This window comes from Sinohyriopsis cumingii, chromosome 4 (assembly GCF_028554795.1).
Source record: "Sinohyriopsis cumingii isolate HCF-2022 chromosome 4, ASM2855479v2, whole genome shotgun sequence".
In the NCBI taxonomy this organism is placed as follows: Eukaryota; Metazoa; Mollusca; class Bivalvia; order Unionida; family Unionidae; genus Sinohyriopsis; species Sinohyriopsis cumingii.
The window spans coordinates 36,220,334-36,242,407 of NC_142964.1; the positions used below are offsets into that span (position 1 = coordinate 36,220,334).

The 22,074-nt window shown below is 35.4% G+C and overlaps 1 protein-coding gene across 1 annotated transcript in view; it reads left to right on the plus strand.

The window, feature by feature from the left end:
• LOC149800935 (DIS3-like exonuclease 1) overlaps positions 1–22,074 on the plus strand; it is an 89,394-nt gene that overhangs the window by 24,400 nt on the left and 42,920 nt on the right. The window contains exons 7-10 of the mRNA XM_089955002.1: positions 397–526; positions 3,532–3,686; positions 15,339–15,463; positions 17,824–17,936. Of these exons, the coding sequence (XP_089811128.1) occupies positions 397–526; positions 3,532–3,686; positions 15,339–15,463; positions 17,824–17,936 (523 nt within the window). The remainder of the gene's footprint in view (positions 1–396; positions 527–3,531; positions 3,687–15,338; positions 15,464–17,823; positions 17,937–22,074) is intronic.

A 22,074-nucleotide genomic window follows, 5' to 3' on the forward strand; every position in this document is an offset into this window, starting at 1 on the left:
CGCTCTCTGTTACGGATCACTGCCATCTCACCTCTGTCTGCATGGGTTCGAGTCTTGGATTCAACCAGTGTGGGTATGTGAGAAAGCTTGCCTGTAGCTTGTCCTGGGTTGGTGGTTCTTTCCGGGTTCTTCCTCCAACATTAATACCGGCCACCATATATAGCCTATCGTGTGCTGAAAAATGGTGTTAAACCCTACAACAACAAAAACAAGCAAGATGAGTATGTGTGACATTTGCTCAGTAACCACATTTTGTAACTGGTTACTGTTAATACTTGAACTGTCAGCAGTTGTTTAGGTAATAATTACATCCCAACTAATATATAAATACAGTGTATAATGATACAGAGTTGACTGCTACAGTATTTAAAATGATATAATATTGTTATGTTTTAGGAAAAGAGTACAGTGGTTACCTGTCCCCAGATATGTTAACAGCAGGAGTGAAGTCAGGGAAGCTAATCCAGGGATTTCTTCAGGTCAATAGGAACAATGCTTCCACAGAGGCTTTTGTCCGAAGATCCAGGTATATGTCCAGATATTGGGTTATTATAAAGACATTGTATTTTACATTTCAAATATGTATATAACAATTGTCATGGGTCCAGATTTTGTATGCATGTTTCATTGTTGTAACCCATTTGTGGAAAGGATCAGTTCTACCATTGGATTCCAAGTAGGAAAGCAAGTCCATGCATAGCCCTGCAAGCCCATGCATATCCCAGTAATGCCTATGCACAGTAGGCACCAGAACCACATATCCACAGATCCAACATCGATGAGGTCGATTACTAATGATTGCATTGGATCAGCTTGGTTGACATGCAGGATTTGAGTAGACATCTGAGTGGAAAGGTTTATTTTCCTTCAGGGATGAAAGGCTGAATACACCGTGACTGTACACTATATAGAATTGATCTCAGTGGTTGTTGTAATGTATGAAGCTGCTTTATATCGGAGAGCACGCAACATATCATTACCAGTATTTCTGTAAGATACATCCATTATGGGCAATACATTTTCCATTATTATGAGCAGCTATTTGTGAATGACTGAAATGTTTTGTGACCAATGTCCCGTAAAAAGCTTTCATCACTCTGTTTGTGAAACATTTACATCCATGTATTGACATGTTCAGTTTAATCAAGCATCGATTTGCTAAGTGAAAGGATTGGTTGCATAAACGTGTGATTGAGAGATTTCTGCCCTGTTAACTACTGTATATACTCGCTTATAAGATGAGTCCAGCTGCAAACTGCACAGACCCAGCTCTGCCAGCTCATAATGTGCCAGCAGTTCTGGGTTTGTGCAGTTTGTTAGGAGTAATCAGTAGAACAAAAAAGACAGACCCTGATCTGCAAGTGCATTATGGTACAGCGTATCAGAACAGAACAGAAAGTTTATTCAGTACTTTAGGGGGTCCCGAGTTGCTAAATGGTCTAAAGCACTCACCATTCCAGATCACTGCCATATCACCACAGTCTGCGTGGGTTCGAGTCTCAGGATCAGTTGGTACATGAGAAAGCCTGCCAGTATCTTATCTTGTGTTAGTGGTTCATCTGGGGTTTTTCCAGGGTTCTTCCTCTACCAGTTATAGCCTATCTTGTGCTGAAAAAATGGCGTTAAACCCTACAGCAACAGTAAGAACAACAGTACTTTAGGCCTCCAGCCCATAATACTTAACATAATAAACAGAGTAAAATACACAGTATGCGATTAACAGTAAAGTAAAAATACACTTGTTTAGGTGTTGATATTGATACTTTTAACGGTTTGTCTCTTAGTTTAAAAGCTAAATATAAAAATTTTGAAACATTTTTTTATTAAGGCTTATTTTCTGAGTGGACATTAAATTTATAAATTTATCTGCTGAAGGATTTATATATAATACATCTCGTAGATTTATTTATGTCTTAAACTGGTAGAAGAAGTACATATACATGCAGAATGATACTCATTTTCTACACACTTGATATTTTCTGTAAGACATAATTTAGCAAACTCTCTCTTTCAGTTTTAGTGTCTCTTCCTTGTTCAATGATTAAATCATGTTTAGAACATCGGAAAGATGCAAATGCTTTTCTGAAAATGAATGGTAGATTTAATGTTAAATATTTCTCAATATCCAATAATGACTTGTAATGACTTTAGTAATCATTTTGTAGAATCGAATATTAAGCAGATTTGTAACAAGGAATAAAAAATACGATGTCTGAACATACCTTGTAACAAGGAATAAAAAATAATTGTCTGTACATACATTGTAACAAGGAATAAAAAATACATTGTCTGAACACAGAGAACTGTTACTGTCACCCAGTTCTAATGGAAGCCATGCATAACCAAAACCCTGAGAAAATAAAACATTTGTGACTCTACAAACCCTTGTGCTTTTGCCGGCATCATCTAGTGTATTTGTTTAATAAAATAGCATTGGAAAGGATCTCTGCTTTATGGCATATGTATAATTTTCATTCCGTACTTTACACATCTGAATATACAAGTTGTACTCGAAGGGCATCATCCACAGTCACCAAGACTGACATAATTATTCACAGTATTTGGTACAATGAGATATCTTTCACAAAATCTGTGTTGAATTGCTTCTATTTCTGGTGAATATTCATACCCCTATATTTCTGAACCGTAACATAACATTGGTTTCACCATAGCGTCAAATAATGTACAGCATATCAGGATGATTGTTGTTTACAGTTTGACTCAACTTATAAGTGAGTATTTACGGTACTCAAGATAAATAGGAAACAATAGGTATGGCCACAAAAATAAACTTGTTTATGAACTGATTTGATGTATGGGGCTTTGGATACATGTATAAATAGATACCGGTCTTCTTAAAGCTTCATGTAATACAAATTGGGATCTCTCAAGATCTGTCACTGAATGGTCATTAAGTCTTAGGCCTAAGTGCAATGTTGTTCAAGTCCATTTGTAGTGTTACTTTTTCTGCAGCCTTCATTTTACTTCACAAAATAAATCTAAATTGGCTCATGTGACTCATAGACTGGGCCATCATTATCATCAAACATTCAGGTACATCAGTCACTAACTGTAACAAAAAGTTCTATATTGTTCTTTGGAATTTGTAATGACAGTATTCTTGTATCTTTATCCTACTCAAAAATTGCCATGGGATCCAAAAATCTGAAATTCATCTTTATTACATTAGATTCTAAAATTCATCCAACATTTTATACCAAATCCATGACTCCGAATTTGGTTCATAAAAATTTTGACTTTTTATATTCTAACCAAAGCTTTGAAAATTTGATTGATTATTTCACAATAGAAAAATAGATAGAACTGAAAATTTAAGGATATTGCTTTTGAACAGTTGGATTTTTTCTTCTGTAATGTCAGATTTAAAAGATTCATAAATTCAAGGCTGGTAATTACTAATATGAATTTCATGTTATCAGGAGTTATTGTATGTTTTTTATGATGAACTGATACTATTTGCTGTATATTATATTGTAAAGTTTTGACATTTTCTTTTATTGGTTTATTCAGACAAGATATGACAGAAGAAAGCACCTCAGATATATTTATCTACGGTTCTGCTGCCCGCAATCGTGCAGTCCATGGTGACCTGGTAATTGTGGAGATATTGCCAAGATCACAGTGGAAGGGGAGATCACTCATCATCAAAGAAGAGGAGGGAGAGGGTTAGTATTATATTGTTTCACTGCATTAGCTATAGTAAGGAATAGCAAAGCCTCTGCTTTCTTGCCAGTTAATAAAAAGAAGCCATTGGTACTGCATTCCATTAGTGCCATTAAATGAAAAAAAAACATTCATGCCAGATTCCATTAGTGGCAATTAATAAAAAGAAGCCATTGGTACTTCAGTCCATTAGTGCCATTTACTAAAAAAAACCATTCATGCCAGATTCCATTAGTAGCAATTAATAAAAAGAAGCTATTGGTACTGAATTCCATTAGCCAGTTAGTAAAAAGAACCCTTTTGGTACTGCATTTTGTTAGTGCCAGTTAATACTAAAACCCCATTCATACCACTTTAATTGGTGCCAATTAATAAGAGTAATCAATAGGTACTGCATTCCATCATTGCCAGTTAATAAAAAGAACCATTGGTACTGCTTTCCATTAGTGTCAGTTAGTAATAACCTGTTAGTACTGCTTTCCATTAGTGTTGGTTAGTAAAAACAACCCATTGGTACTGCTTTCTATTAGTGTCTTTTAGTAAAAACAGCCCATTGGTACTGCTTTCCATTAGTGTCAGATAGATAAAAGAACTCATTGGTACTGCTTTCTATTAGTGTCTTTTAGTAAAAACAGCCCAATGTTACTGCTTTCCATTAGTGTCAGATAGTTAAAAGAACCCATTGGTACTGCTTTCCATTAGTGTCAGATAGTTAAAAGAACCCATTGGTATTGCTTTCCATTAGTGTCAGATAGTTAAAAGTACCCATTGGTACTGCTTTCCATTAGTGTCAGATGGTTAAAAGAACCCATTGGTACTGCTTTCCATTAGTGTCAGATAGTTAAAAGAACCCATTGGTACTGCTTTCCATTAGTGTCAGATAGTTAAAAGTACCCATTGGTACTGCTTTCCATTAGTGTCAGATAGTTAAAAGAACCCATTGGTACTGCTTTCCATTAGTGTCAGATAGTTAAAAGAACCCATTGGTACTGCTTTCCATTAGTGTCAGATGGTTAAAGGAACCCACTGGTACTGCTTTCCATTAGTGTTAGATAGTTAAAAGAACCCATTGGTACTGCTTTCCATTAGTGTCAGATAGTTAAAAGAAAAGAACCCATTGGTACTGCTTTCCATTTGTGTCAGATAGTTAAAAGAACCCATTGGTACTGCTTTCCATTAGTGTCAGATAATTAAAAGAACCCATTGGTACTGCTTTCCATTAGTGTCAGATAGTTAAAAGTACCCATTGGTACTGTTTTCCATTAGTGTCAGATGGTTAAAAGTACCCATTAGTACTGCTTTACATTAGTGTCAGATAGGTAAAAGAACCCATTGGTACTGCTTTCCATTAGTGTCAGATGGTTAAAAGTACCCATTAGTACTGCTTTACATTAGTGTCAGATAGTTAAAAGTACCCATTGGTACTGTTTTCCATTAGTGCTGGTGGAAGTCTCATTATATTCAGTTTGAAGACTTTGCATTTTTGAAACATTATGCAGGGCGTGACAAATTCTATAAAACTCAGCTAGCCCAAGGGTAAGCTTACAGCAATATTCAGCTTGCCCATTGGAAAATTGTGGTTGCCCAAAAATATGACCAAACAATATAACAGTGAAAGTGAAAAAATAGGGTCAAATAAAATGTGGAATATTTTATTGTTTTATTATTCTGAAACAGTTTATTTTGTTCTTTTTAAGTTATTTTTTACACATTAAATACTTGTAGTTGGGACTAACAAACTAGGGTGAATGGAAACTTCACTGAGCTCTCAGATATCACCTGTTCCCTTTTAATCTGCAAATCAGGTTGTCAGTTATTTTATATGAAAGCAGTCCTGAGGGGTACCAAAGCCCGTGAGATAAAATACCCAGGTGTTCTTACCTAGGTTAGGGTTTGTAGTTAGCCATTAAATCTTTGTAATGAAGAAATAAAAGTATACCATCAGCAATTCATTTTATATCAAAATCTGACATGTGAGTTCAATTTATTCCAAAGAAAACAACAGTGCCTCTCCTCCATTCTTACTGGTTTTTATTTAATTTATGATTGATAAAAATGAAGATATCTTAAGTGAATAATGTCTTATTTCTGCATTCATGTAAATTGTAATCTCATAGTTAAAAGTCTAAAATTGTAATAATTTTTTTTATTATTTTTATAATTTGTTTATAAAGACAAAATAGAAAAATGCTTTTTCAATGTGCATAAAGTAAAAAAATATAAGATATTTTATTTTATCACCTATACAAAAGTAGTAATGTGGATTACGAAAAAGTAATTGTATTAATCATGAGAAAATGTAAAATTAAAAAAAATCAACATTTACCTTTTGTTTTTAAAATATATTGCTGAAAACAGTCAATTAAATTATACTTCTGAATTCTCGTATTGTTTTCAAATCAAATGGCGTTTTTATTTTCTCAGTAAATAGTGAAATAGTGAAGCAGTGTGGTTTACCATAAACAAACCTCTCTTGCCGTGGAAAACATTGAAATACCTGTAACCCCTTTAGTTTCAGTGCCAAATACTATCATTTGCATATCATGTGGGAACTAATAATATTTTGTGAGATAGATACAGATTTTCAGTCCCTATGTATGTTAGTTTCAGCTTATCTCAATAATAAAACCTTTTGAAAAAGATATATCTAATCATGCATTTAGATAGAAATGCAGATGATAAAGAAAAGAAGGGTTTGAAATGATGGCTGGAGGAAAGGAATCATTGTTAGAAGAGAGGCAGATAGGTAAATAGTCATCTCTACATTTGCATTAGCAAAAAAGAACACTTGATTAAGAATGATTTGAGAACATTTTTTGTATCCATGTAATTATTGGCCAAACAGTAAATATGATACTGTCAGTCTCCTGTAATTACTACATAAACAATAGATGATATAATTTCCCCTTGCATAATTGCATTTTTTGTAATCCATCCAGGTAGATGTTTTGGTACATTGATTCCACATTTTCCATTTGGCTAATCATCAGATTTATTTCAAACACAACTCTAACAGAAATCTTGAAATATATGTCATCAACAATCATTTCTTAGTCACCTTGTATCAGAACAATTTATTGAGAGTCAACATGATCAGCACATGTAATTTGGAACAGTATGGTGACCAGGAAGTTTCATTTTCCAGCATTGTTTTGAAGGATGAGCCAACTCAACCAATACCTGTGACTTGGTTATCACATGAAAGTCGGTGAATCCTGTATGGTTGCAAATATTAGATTCAAATGTAACTGTTAACATGTTAAAATCAAAATATTTATTCACTGTTTGTCAAAACTTGCTTCAGATAGTAAGCATTCACATTATCATGTCTGTGCAAGAAAATACATGTCTGACCTTGCCATTAACTACAGACATTGACTGCATTACCGTGAGAGAAAGGATAAGAAAAATGAATGAAATAGTTGGCATTTATTTAACAAAGGCATGCAATATATATGTAAACATTAAATTTTAAGAACTGTTATATTTATAGTGACTAATTGGAATATTATAAAACATGTATAACTTAACACATTATGAACTAAACATTACCTCTTTCTCACTCCATCAGCCTGAAATGATGGAGAATATTTTATTGGACATGGTTGGTGAAAACAAGTCTTAGTTTTATTATATCACAGAAAGCTTAACCTGGATGGTTGACAAAATTAGGCGAACATAAAGGATGGCTGAATTGTGCTTTCCTCTTATTAAATTAAAACTTATATGAAAAGATAGCCATAAAAATAAAGGTTGCAAGTATAAGGACACAATAATTATCCATAATTGAAACAAAGAAAATATACTGTAAAACAACAGAGTGAGATCATGGATACAACAAACTTATGTTTAGTCGTAAGTAAAGTCATATGCCCAATGATGAATGAAAAATAGTGTGAGACCCCACAAAACTGAAACTTCACTATAATGGAATCTACTCATGACTGAATGTTTGTTTAGTCCTGAATCTTTCCTTGTTTAATATCATCATTTTTTCCCCAGTAAACCGAAACCCATAACTCTGAACACTGAAACAAATTTTGATCCTAATTTGAATATTTTCCTTAAAAGTATCCTATAAAAACCCAAAACTCAGTAGAAACTTGGAAGTTTATTTAGCTCCCAAATTCCTGACACTTGCTGGAACAGATTAATTATGGTTAACAAGTACTACAGTGGTCTGATCTGTGAAATAAGTACTTGGAAAATTTCTGACGGTACAGGTGGTCAAAACAACACTTGACACGGATTAGCGCTAATGATAGGATAATTTGAAGTCTTTGCATCATACAAAAAAACCAGCTTTTCAGGCCAATTACATGTATTAATAACTAAATTTTTGTAGGTAAGCCATTTAAGAAAGGCTATGTTTATCGGCTGGTTATCTAATTGTGATTGACACTATTCATTTGTATACATGATTAATAGAATACTGCTTGGTTTTTAAAATAAACTTTCAAGGCTTTGCAGGCTGTACTATGGGTAAAAAACTGAAACTATGTATATACCAAAGACTTATAAAAATGGTACTAGAAGCTGTCTCGCTAGGCGCTCAGTTTTAGGAGGCTAGTGTTAGGACTGGTTGGCCTGGTGTCAGGACAATGTGACTGGGTGGGACATCATGTTACATATCTGTGGCATGATGTCCCAGCACTAGACATCACTATAAACTGCCACACTGCAGATGTTGTAGCGGCATGACTGAAAAATTGTTTAAACTACATTAAAAATCCAAATCAGACACACACACACACACACACACACACACACACACACCTACCCCACATTGGCAAGACTCAGAAACTCACTGCTTTAAGGACATTAATTTTACAACTTGCCAGTGACATGTAGCTAACAGGAAATCAATGACGACTACACAGATAAGTCAGCATGATTGACAAATCATTATGTTCTTCATTAGTGGTACCTTACACAGATCTGAGTCATGTGACTTTGAATTTATGTATCAGTTTCATGAAAGCAATCAGGCTGATGATGAAAGTAATAAATATCATGAGAATGTATGATCCGAGCCACCTGGCAGTGGTATAACATTTTAGAGCTTATAAAAGAGATTAAAAAATGTCATGATTGCTGTGATGGCTATTGCACAAGAAATGACACAAGCCACATTATTTAAAAAATAATGTAAGAAACAACAGAAAATGCTCCGTGCCTTCTTCAAGCCATTCTCTTGAACTTTGAACTTTATGAATTATACGGAGTATCGTTCATAATGCCAGTGGACTTATAGTAAAGTTATAAAAGTACAGTATTTCATTTCTCAGATGATTTTTGTGTCGAGGACAATGTTTCTGTGGAGCAACTGTATTTATTCATGGACAGGGCACGACTTTTGGTAGGAATGTATATTGTTCAGCAACTTCTTAATTAATTGCATATATTTAAAATAAAACATAAAATATAAAAACTTTTTTATTTTTGGGCACTTTAACACAAACATATGATGCCCTCATAACTGCTTTCTCTCTTATCAGAAAGAGACTTTTTTCAAATTTGCAAACTGCTCTAATGGCCTAGTGGTTAGAACATCTGCCTCAGATGCGGGAGGTCGTGGGTTCGATCCCCGGCCAAGACATACCAAAGACATAAAAATTGTACTAACAGCTGCATTGCTTGGCGCTCAGCATTAAGAGGTTAGTTTTAGGACTGGTCAGCATGGTGTCAGGATAATGTGACTGGGTGGGACATGATGCTACATGTCTGCGGCATGATGCCCCAGTGCTTAACATCACTATAAACTGCCACACTGCAGACTTCGTAGCGATATGACAAAAAATGTTGTTAAAGCTACGTTAAAAATCCAAATCACACACACACACACATTCTTGCATTCGGTGGATAGCGAGGACAAGCATATGGAACTGCGTACCGAGGACATTTGTTCTGGCTATGTAAGAGCGAAAAGAAATGCTATTTGAGGCAGTACATTAATAGCAAATGGTGATGGATCAAGGAGGGAACTGTATTATCAGTTCTAAGGAATATGAAACGTTGTAATGCAAGTGAGTGCGCACAGGTTTACACAAATATTCTGTATAATCCTTACAAACTAAGGACACACACTATTTGACAAAATCACTGAGACTGTGGAACTTGGTACATTATGACCAACAAGGATATATTTTCACGTCTAATCCAGTCTTAACAATCAGTATGACCACTCAGGTGGCCTTGTGGATAGAGCGTCTGCCTCAGATGCGAGAGGTTGCGAGTTTGAACCAAGGCAGAGTCATAAAAAAGACACGACAATGGTACTAACAGCTGCCTCGCTAGGCGCTCAGCATTAGGAGGTTAGTGTTATGACTAGTTGGCCTGGTGTAAAAATAATGTGACTGTGTGGGACATCATGCTACATGTCTGCGGCTTAATGCCCAATGCTTGACATCACTATAAACTGCCACACTGCAGACACAGTAGCGATATGACTGAAAGATTGTTAAAGCTACGTTAAAATCAAATCTAAATCACATACTAGTACTAAATAACTGTAACCTCCATAAGGGTTTCATCTACAACTGATCTTTAGGGCAATTACATTATTTTGTTGAATATATATCTTGTTGTTATTGACTGACTGATGATTTTTGTTGTTGTTGTTGTAGGGTTTAACACCATTTTTCAGCACACGATAGGCCATATATGGTGGCCAGTATTAATGATGGAGGAGGAACCCGGGAGAACTTCGGAAAGAACCACTGACCCACGAGAAGCTACTGGCATGCTTTCTCACATACCCACATTGGTTGAATCCGAGACTCGAACCCATGCAGACAGAGGTGAGATGGCAGTGGTTTGTAATGGAGAGCGCTTTAGACCACTCGGCCACTCGGGGGCCCCTGACTGACTGATGAATTTATTGATTGACTGATTGTCCTGCAATTAAACTTTAGTACGACATAACACACTTCGGACTAATCCACCGCTTTGGAGATCATATCGTAATAAATTTGGAGTATGCGCATTTGGTTATAGCGCCTTGTTTTTGTGATTACTTGTTTGATTATGGGAGCTCGATGCAATGGAAATATTCCTTAGCCCGAAATAATTTGCCATTTAGTAGGAGCAAACGCCACAGAGTGAAGTGTTAGTGAGTTTCCATGATGCCATGGTTGACTTTTAGTGAATTCAGGTCAAAACCTCATGGGTGTCCCTCTCGTAATATAGTCCCTATTAAAACCTAATGGTGTACTTTGGTTGTGTGACTGCAGTGGCAGTATTTACAGTAGGAGACCTGTAAATTACACAAAGGAATAAATAAGAAGGGACTCAGCAGATACCTTTCATGTCGCCATGGTGGCAGATGTGATGCACTTGTACTGGCAAAATGTGCCTTGAAACCAAGAATTGACTGGTCTAAGGTGGCGCAGTAAAAATAGTTCCCTGTGTTAGAGGATAATTGTATAGTTTCTACTGCGTAAACTGCTGACGGTATGGAAAGTTGATGAAGAGAAACCATCCAGATGTGTGGTTGATAGATATTTGGCAAATTTATGTATAGAATGGACATGTCAGGCTTTCTAATTTATAACAGTTACTGAAGTTGTATAGAAGTTTTTGGAAATTTCGGGTAAACTTATGACTTCTAGTTGAATTGTGCCAGGGTTTGACACCGCTCGGTCAAGCAAATACCCCTGGCTTATAGCAATACTATTTGGCTGGATTTGAGCATTTATGGCAGGAAACTTGCCTTATCAGCATTGACTATTTGCTTTTTGACAAAATAGAGTAATATCTTCGTTGCATAATATGCGTACAAATCTTCTCTTGCTCTCTCTTGCTCACTCAGGCATGTGAAAATAAGAATGAATGTTTGTGTTACCCATGTTGTGTATTTCACAGATACTTTGTATTTTTCAAGTCACTTTGGCTGAATCAATCTATGATGCATACAACATTATTTCTGTTGTAATCTGTATAGTGTTTTATCTCAACCTCAACACAAAGAATAATGATAGACTAAAACATTGATAACAACAACAACAACTTCTCTATGTTAACTGAATTGAAACCTCCTAAATAGCTTTAAACTTATCTATGTTAACTGAATTGAAACCTCCTAAATAGCTTTAAAGTTCAGTAATTGCAGAAGTTAGGAACAGAGTTCTATGAGAGTAGATGTATGCATAGATATAGTGGATGGGGATAATTGTCTTATACCTTTTTACAAACAGTTTATCCTGTTTCATTGTTTAGAAGCCATGAATGAACAATAATATACTTTAATGGTACAACACTCTCTTGGTTCACCTTCCAACTCAGTTTATACATTTGCTAATTCAAGGTACTACATAAATGTGTTTTGTTTCACTGATTGGAAGTTTTAAACAGTTTTTTCCCCACTTCACCTTCTGTATAAAACATACTGAAAAAAGACTAAATGAGTAAGAATATTACAGTCTAATGCAGCTCTAAATAAATGTTCTTTTAAGTTATAAACACAAGTTGGTCCAGTAGAACATCCTGAGCATTTTGGCTATTGTTAAAACCTCTTTAATTTTGGAAAGCAATATAGATTGACGTGTTGTTTTTACATGTTGTGTGTTGTTTTAATAAGACTTTGTTTACAACAGAACTATCGATACAAATATAATTCATGATATGTTCAGCAAAGTCATCAAATCACCAACTGAAGTAAGTATATATATTTAAAAGAACATTGAATGCATTCAACAGTTTATGATTCTTTGCACGTTTAGTAGCGTTTCTTAAGAGCGTGATAATTAAAAAAATATTGCTGTAATTAAATGTTTAATTTTGGGACTGATCATCTTGATGATAAATGTTTGACCTCTGTATAATATATTTATCTTTCTATATATTTACTGATGTTCTGTGCATGTAACTTCCAAATTCGGTTAGTGTCAATCTAATCTCACCTTAACGGGAGTTTTCACTTGGTTCACATCTGTTCTTTCCTGTTTGAATACTAAATAGGCAAATGATGAAATAGGGGCGGATATGGCTCATTTAATAATCATAAAATACATTTTGCATATCAAGGATGTCTTTTCAATATCTTTACATGTGCAAAATGTCGCTGCAAACAAGACGTTTTAACTTACAGATGGGTCAGATAATTAGCAATTTCAGTACAAATCTATAATGAATTCATGCGTATTTCCAATAGCATTAAAATGTACTTCTTTCGTACATGTCGTAGATTTATTTGCCTGTATTGGACATGTATGGTATGAATGTATCGTGAGTTTCCCAACACTATCGTCTCACATGCATGCAATATTAATTAAAAAAATGCCAAGGATTGTTATATGCACCAGCTTAGCTTATAGTTTTGCTTAGTAGTTGGTATTTGATACTTGGATCTAAAGGGAGATAATACCTTTTTGCAATGTGTAATTTGATAGTGGAGATCTCTCTACAAGTTTTCCACTGGGCAATCGAGGACATGGTTTCAGGCATGTGTATCACCAGCTTTAGAAGAAAGATACACTCCAAAATCACAAACAAATGCCAAGCGTCTAAATGGAGACCTTCCTACAAATTATTCTTGGCTAAAATAATTGGGAGAAGCAAGATTTTACCATTTTTCCAACTGAGGACGTCCTCGGTTGGAGGTGTGTCCTTGGTACATTGGTGTGTAATCTCATGAATGTCATTGGTTTACACCAGATACAAACGTGCACACACACACACACACACACACACATACACACACACACACACACACACACACACACACACACACATGCACACACACAGACACAGACACACACATCAGCAAAAACCTCAGTAAACTGAAAACTTCTCAAAATTGACAAAAATTGTGAGTCCCAAGGGTTATCAGCTTTGAGGGGTTTCATCATATTATTACTTCAAAGAACTGTTTTGATTGGCTTAACAGGTCACATGTGTTAAACAGTGCTATGACACATTGGTTTGCTTAAAGTGATTTCAGCTCCAGAAAGCAATATATTGTTCTAGCATGGGGATATTTTTAGATGACAGTATGAAAGTAATAAAACAGTGACAGACTAATATATTGTTTTGTTGAGTAGTGAACTATTGATGTAAGCCTCCACTTTGCATCAGCCAATAGCTGTAAGCCTCCACTTGGCACCAGCCAGTAGATGTAAGCCTCCACTTTGCATCAGCCAATAGATGTAAGCCTCCACTTTGCATCAGCCAATAGCTGTAAGCCTCCACTTGGCACCAGCCAATAGATGTAAGCCTCCACTTTGCATCAGCCAATAGATGTAAGCCTCTACTTTGCATCAGCCGATAGGCGTAAGCCTCCACTTTGCATCAGCCAATGTTATATTTCACAGCTCAGTAAAACACTGCATTGAACTCAGATTTTCTTGTCTCCATTTTCTCATAAGTGGCCTGATTCAGTATTATTTATTTTAAAAAATTCCATTAGGGTTTATTCTTGGTCTGAAAATTTGTAGGCGAAATTTCCCTACAAAGGCGGGAATTGCAAAATTAAGCATAATTGTCACATATACTATGTTTTTGATTGGATGTTAGTATTGTTGTTGTTATAGGGTTTAACGCCATTTTTCAGCACATGATAGGCTATACATGGTGGTCAGTATTAAAGGTGGAGGAAGAAACCGGGAAAACCCAGGACAGAACCACCGGCCCACGAGAAGTTACTGGCAAGCTTTCTCACATACCCACATTAGCCAAATCCGAGACTCAAACCCATGCAGACAGAGGTGAGATGGCAGTGATCCATAATGGAGAGCGCTTTAGACCACTTGGCCACTTGGGGCCCCTGTTTTTGATTGGCATGTGTTTGTTAGAAATTTGCTTCCTGAAATAAACCCTCTCCGAGTGTGACAAATATAGGAACATCTTTGAGAGTTAATTAGATATAGAACTTATTACATTAGTTGAATAATGCAACATCTCATGGAACACTAAATTTATTCATTTTTGCGGGTAGCAATATAGGGATAATACACTTTTTGCGTCATGAAACATTTGTGTCACATCATGATTAAAGTTTTTGAACCAGAGGGATTAGAGTCTTTTCTGAGTGATCTGGCAATTGTTTCCACATGAAAAATCATGCATTAGCATTATTCTTGTATGGACATTCACTTAATAAGAAATTACATACCGAATACCCACAAAGGTGAGGTTTTAGATGAAAATATATTATGTACTCCAGCAGCATATGAAATTGAGATGTTTGAGTACAGCTGCCATTGCAGAAGTACATGATGTCAAGCCAGCTGAAACAAGTCTCATCATGTAAGAATTTTTGTTCTTTTTCAAAACCTGACATTTAATCAGGTCTTAAATTTGGGGTTTTATTGTTTTAACCCAAAGATTATTATTCATTTTGTTCGATAAATTTGTGATTTGTGGCAACCATGAAATGCACAAAATTTGGTACACTATGAAAAATAGTGAATTGACCGTATGGTATGATTTTAAGTTATAGATTTCAGAGCTAATGATTGCTAGTACGAGATTCTATTTGTCACTTACTTTTGGCTTTATGGTATTTTATAGCCTTATTCTCTTTACTTGACCAGCTGTTACATCACCATTAGACATGTGACACAAAATATCTATAACAAGTTGCTGTATCATTAAGCAATGTGTTCATAATATGATAAAATGAAAAACATTGTAATATTTTGCCTGTACTGTTTCAGGTGAGGATTCAGCAGCCTGTAAAGATGATGGGGAAGATTCAACACCAGCCCTACCCACGGGTCAGGTTGTCGGCATAGTTCAGAGAAACTGGAAGGAATATGTAGCCACCTTTGCTGAAGATGAAGTATACATTATTTCCAAATTCTTAAATTATACTGCTTGTTTACTGTTCTAGAATTCAACATTTTGACAACTCATTCTTTAAAAATAAATAACTTAGGGTCCAAAAAATCTAAAATCACCTTAAAATGTATAGGTTGTTGTGTATTTTCTTGTGCTATTATTGGTTGAGTATCAATCTTTAAGTAAGGATATTATGCTGAAGAGTCTAGGAATAATTGCAAATGTAAGGATAATTACATAGAAGAGTCTAGGAATAATTGCTAATGTAAGGATAATTATATAGAAGAGTCTAGGATGAAGTACTCTGTCCATAATTGTTAATGTAAGGATAATTACATAGAGGAGTGTAGGATGAAGTACTGTGTTAATAATTGCTAATGTAGGGATAATTATGTATAAGAATCTAGGATGAAGTACTGTGTCAATAATTGCTAATGTAAGAATAATTACATAGAAGAGGCTAGGATAAAGTACCTGTCCATAATTGCTAATGTAAAGATAATTACACAGATAAATGTGGGATAAAGTATTCTGTCTATAATTGCTAATGTAAGTATAATTACATAGAAGAGTCCAAGATAAATTACTCTGTAAATAATTGCTAATGTAAGGATAATTACACAGATAAGTGTGGGATAATGTACTCTGTCTATAACTGCTAATACAATAATAGGCAAATGAGTGTTTAAAAATTCATTGAATTTGCATGGGTAAAGATCATTGACTCATTTTATCAATTACACAGAGAAAAGTGTAGACTGATCAGTGAATTTGTTAAAGTGGGGCACAGTTATTTAAATCAGATCAGTTTTCTGCAACAGGAGGTCTGCACTGCCAATTTATTGCAGATTGTAAATCACTAAAGATTTCCAACGGTCTTGTATACTTTTTGCTGACTTTGTTGTCATCTCTATTTGGATTACTATTTTGATTGAGGAACTTGGTGGCTGAGTGGTTTAAGCTCTTGGCCTTACATATCACTGACATCTCACCTCTGCAAGGGTCGTAAATTAGACTTGACGAGCTTGGGTATGTGAGAAAGCTTGCCATTAGTTTCCCATGGTTCATGCTTCTTCCTGGCTATTGTCCTGGATTCTTCCTACACCAGATTTACTGGCTGCCATGTATAGTCTGTCATATGTTTAAAAATGGCATTAAGTCCTTAATAACACTAACAACAACAGCTATTGTGGTTATTAAAATTGTGTATCAGTTTATCATGTTATTTAAGAAGAGACAAGTCACAACCATGTCATTCTATATGCAGTCTCTCCCAGAGTCCATAGTGCTGCTATACACCTTGATAACAAATATTTTATTGATGATGTCATAATGATGATATAACATAATTATGTCATTTTAATGATATCATGTCATGATCATGTCAGGTTGGTGATGATATATTGTTATGATCACATCATTTCCAGCTGTGCAGTAAGCATTGATTTGACAAAAGTGGACTGACTTGAGTTGATCCAACAAAGTAGACACCAATGAGGCTGTTATTTATTATGAAGCATGTTGACTATTTCTCTTATATTACAACAGGGTTTCAGCCTCATAAATCTGTCCAAATGTAAAAGAAGGGTTTGATATTAGATATTCTTAGTATATGACAATCATCAAAATGTTATCTAGTTGTAGAACTTAGAATGTGACCTCTGGGTTAATAAAAGGTGAAGACCCACCAGAGTGCGCTTCTTGCAATGAACCATTCACTGTCAAGCACTTTATGATAGAGTGCTTTGACCTACAACCTACGCGCGATCGTTATTATATTGTGCATGACATGAAAGAACTTTTTGATACTGTAAACATCACTCGTATTATAGAGTTCCTGAAAGCCGTAAATATTTACTCTAAACTCTGACTTTTATGCTATCACCTTGTGCAGTTTTATGCAATGTATATACCGTCCCATTTTAATACCTATTCATCTTTTTTACATCTCCCGTTGATCGGGAAGCTTTATTTTGCACCGTTACCATCTTACCGTTTTTAATTTCAACCATTTGTTCTTTTATATCGCTGGTCGATATAGGACCTTTTATAAGTTTTAAAAGATTATACAAATAACACTTTGTTTGGCGCTAAATAGCCTAACAGTGCTGATGTACCATTAAAAATCAATCAATCAATCAATCAATCAATCAATCATAATAACTTGGAACCTACCGAGTTCCTCAGCCAGTACAAAATATATTATTTTGCATGATGGGATAAATTAGATTTATAACCCCTGTTGCCCACTGGGTCATTCGTTACATCCACTGTTCTCATTTGTCCTTGCTTAAAAATATTTTCAATTAAGTGTAGTTGCATTGATCTTTGCTGACGTTTTTAATATTAATATTTATTTAGGACACTGGCAGTGGAGACAAGAAGGCTGGAAGGGTACTTGTCATTCCCTATAACTTCAGAATTCCTAAAATACGCATCAGCACACGCCAAGTGAATGCTCTCAGAGATCACAGGTAAATGAAAATAAAGACTCTTATCTAGTAATACAGTGTAGCTCCTACTTTATATAAAAATAAATGTTATGTATTTTAATTTATAACCGATGGAAAGATGAAACTCTTAACACATAGCCAACCATTCTTAGGTGGGATATTGGTGTCTTTTTCTGATGGTATTGTTGTTGATGTTATCTTCATTGAAAATGGAGGAATAAGTTTCTCTGTATTCCATTTGCATGACATGGCCTTGCTAAGGAAACTGAAGTAAATCTCATCAGACTTGTGGTAGCTGTACACCCTATTAATGAAAGCACAAACTGAGACCCAGGCATGAATTTGCCACTTTTGCTGGAATTGCCTGGGAAATTTTTTATGGTAAGACAATAATCAAGGGATCTCCCTCGCATGTCTATAAACAAATTGTTTCTTGTTGTGCTGAAATAATATTAGGACAGTTTCATCCATATTTGAGCATGCTTCTGAATGTGATACAAGTAGAGGTAGGATCCTCAGCATGTACTTGTCTTACCTGTTCTCCAAATGTAATGTGATCAGGTAATGTATTTGGAGGAGAAAGCAAATTTTTTGTAATCATGTTTTTTCTGTAACACTTACCAGATCACATTACTAAAAGTCCCTCCCACCCTTCCCCATTATATGAATTCCAATTATAGGTTTTGCGGAAGTGAAAAGTGGTCACGTGTATAGCCACCCAGCAGGTAGAAAGGGGAGTTAACCTGTAAGAGTTGCTTCCCTTTGTTTATATTCTATTTGAGTGTGTGTGTGATTTGGATTTTTAACATAGCTTAAACAAATTTTCAGTAATATCGCTTTGATGTCTGCAGTGTGACAATTTACAGTGATGTCTAGCACTGGGGCATCATGTCACAGACACGTAGCACGATGTCCCACCCAGTCACATTATCCTGACACTAGGCTGACCAGTCCTAACACTAACCTCTTAATGCTGAGCACCAAGCGAGGCAGCTGTTAGTACCATTTATGTAAGTCTTTGGTATGACTCAGTCAGGGATTGAACCCACGACCTCCCTTGTCCAAGGCAGATGCTCTAACCACTAGGATACTGGAGTGGTGCTATTCTATATGATATTGTGATGTATCCAATTTCATGTTATATTAATGCATGTTATTATGAAGTTTTGGTTCTTTTGTTTCTTGCCTTCAAGGAAGTTTACTGAAGGTAATGCATTAGAGTGAGATATTTTATTGCTTAGCATGTCTGTCTTTTCAGTATCGGTTTTTGGAGAATTGCCATGAAACTTTACACACACACACACGCACGCATGCATGCACGCATGCACGCACGCGCACACACACACACACACACACACACACACACACACACACACACACACACACATACACACACACACACACACACACACACACACACCCCTCATGGTCTACATGGGCATAAATGAAAATGCTGCCACCTGGACATCCAATATGGCCACCACATTGGCCATCTTGAAAAGCTTATTATCGGTACTCCTCCTGACTGGATGGTTGTATTAACATGGGGTTTTCATTAAAAGACTTCTTATGATATCTAGTTGGTACTATATGAAATGGGGCTGATGTGGTATCTAATATGGTCACCAGGGCATCTTGTAAACCTTGTTATCTTGTGATTGCTTCTTCTGAATAGAAATTCATATTGACATAGGCTTTTCACCAGAAGACTTAGTATGATGTCTAGTTGGTCCTAAGTGTAAATGGTGCCAATCTGATATCCAGTATGGCAGCCACAATGGCCATCTTGAAAATATTGTTATTGATACTTCTTATGAACAAATGGTCATATCAACATGGGTTTTTCATTAATAGACTTATTGTGATTTAGTGTTGGTCATAAATGAAAATGGTACTAATCTAATATGCAGTATGTCTGCTACAGTGGCCATGTTGCAAATCTTATTGTTACTCCCACTAAATGGAAAGTTATATTGCAATGAGTTTTTCACCAGAAGACTTTTATGATGTCTAGTTAGTTTTAAATGAAAACGAAAGCCGTTATGGCCACCACAGCAGCCATCTTGAAAATCTTGTTATCACTACTTCTATTGGAACACTTCCTTACATGGCTAATTAAAAGAAAATGAAAATGGTGCTGATTGGATATTCAATATTGACACCACAGTTGCCATCTTGAAAGTCTTGTTATTGCTAATCCTCCTTAATGAAAAGTATTATTGCCATGGGATTTTGATTAGATGACTTATGTATATTCAGAATGGAAATGGTGTTGATATGATGTCTGATATGGCCATCACAGTAGCCATCTTAAAAATTGTTATGACTTCTACTCCTGAGTGGATGGTTGCATCAACATGGGCTTTTTACTAAAAAGATTCTTATGATGTCTTGTTGGTCCTAAGGGTTGGTACTAAAGGTCAGTACTAATGGTTGGTACTAATGGTTGGTACTAAAGGTTGGTCCTAATGGTTGATCCTAATGGTTGGTACTAAAGGTTGGTACTAATGGTTGGTACTAATGGTTGGTCCTAATGGTTGCTACTAATGGTTGGTACTAAAGGTTGGTCCTAATGGTTGGTCCTAAAAGTTGGTACTAATGGTTGGTACTAATGGTTGGTCCTAATGGTTGGTACTAAAGGTTGGTACTAATGGTTGGTCCTAATGGTTGGTACTAAAAGTTGGTACTAATGGTTGATACTAATGGTTGGTCCTAATGGTTGGTACCAAAGGTTGGTACTAATGGTTGGTTCTAATGGTTGGTACTAATGGTTGGTACTAATGGTTGGTCCTAATGGTTGGTACCAAAGGTTGGTACTAATGGTTGGTACTAAAGGTTGGTACCAATGGTTGGTCTTAAAGGTTGGTACTAATGGTTGGTACTAATGGTGCCATTCAGATATTCAGTAAGCTTCAAAATCTTATAATCACTTTTTCCCCTCAATGAATGGTCATATCAGCATGTGGTTTTTGCTGAAAGACTTTTTTTGATGTCTCGTTGGGCATAAATGAAAATGATGCTGATCCAACATCTACCACAATAGCCACCTTTAAAACATTTTGTTATCACTACTTCTTCTAGATGACTGGTCATATTGACATTGTGCTTTCACCAAGAGACTTCTTGTGATGTCTGGTTGAAACTAAAAAGAAATGGTGCCAGTCTGAAATCAATTATGGCTAACATGGCGTCCAGCTTGACAATTCTGTTTTCATTATTCCTCCAAAATGGACAGTCATAAGAAATGGTCTTCTCTTAAATTACTGGAAATTCTTTTCAATCAGTAGAGCATGAATCCATTTGAGGGACTCTTGTTTGTTAAATATTTTGATCAAGATTAAACTTCTTGCAGTGCCAAGAAATATACTCTATTGTGTGCATGATGTACAGTCATATTCATTTATTAATAAGAAAAGGTTATACTATCTACAAATGAATTAACTCATTGCATTCAGTTTCAAATATATAGACTAATTAATACTTAAAAATTTATGGTAAGAAATGAAGAGAAAAGCAGGATAGAGAATAGAAGGGATGAAATTGGCTGGGTCTTTCAGTATGTTAGACTGTGAGAATAATTGATTTAACTTCATATGACTGGAGGGAGGGTGTGTTACTCTTATGTATGTGATTAGAATCTGACCATTGTACACCCTGGTCTTTAAACCTGATCTACAACAGAATGATACATTTTGTTGGTGTTGTTTCTTCATAAATGAATATCTAATCAACATCAGTCTGGACAAGTTTCAGTGTACATAAAAATTTTAAAAGTACGAAAAGAAAAGAACACAGAGGACAGAATTATACTGTGCCTGGAGTTTCTTTTACACATAGGTTTCCTAAATTTTCCCTGATTTTGGACGTAATTGTTTTTTTTAATGTGTATCTATATGATTTATTATTTTTCATTTCTTTGTACATGGTGGTGGATGATTGGTGCAGATTTTAAATATGTTACTTTTTAAACTCTTGCTATTAAACAAGACATAAAAGACTTTGCTTGCAAGAGTTTCAATTTATTGGGTTTTTTCCGGTAAAAATCTTCTTTTTTATACTGACATTGCTAGAAAAATACAAGATACTGATAATAACGTTAATTTGGTTTTTGCGTTTTATGGCACAGAAACAAAAGTAGGTTATTTAGGGCAATTGGTAT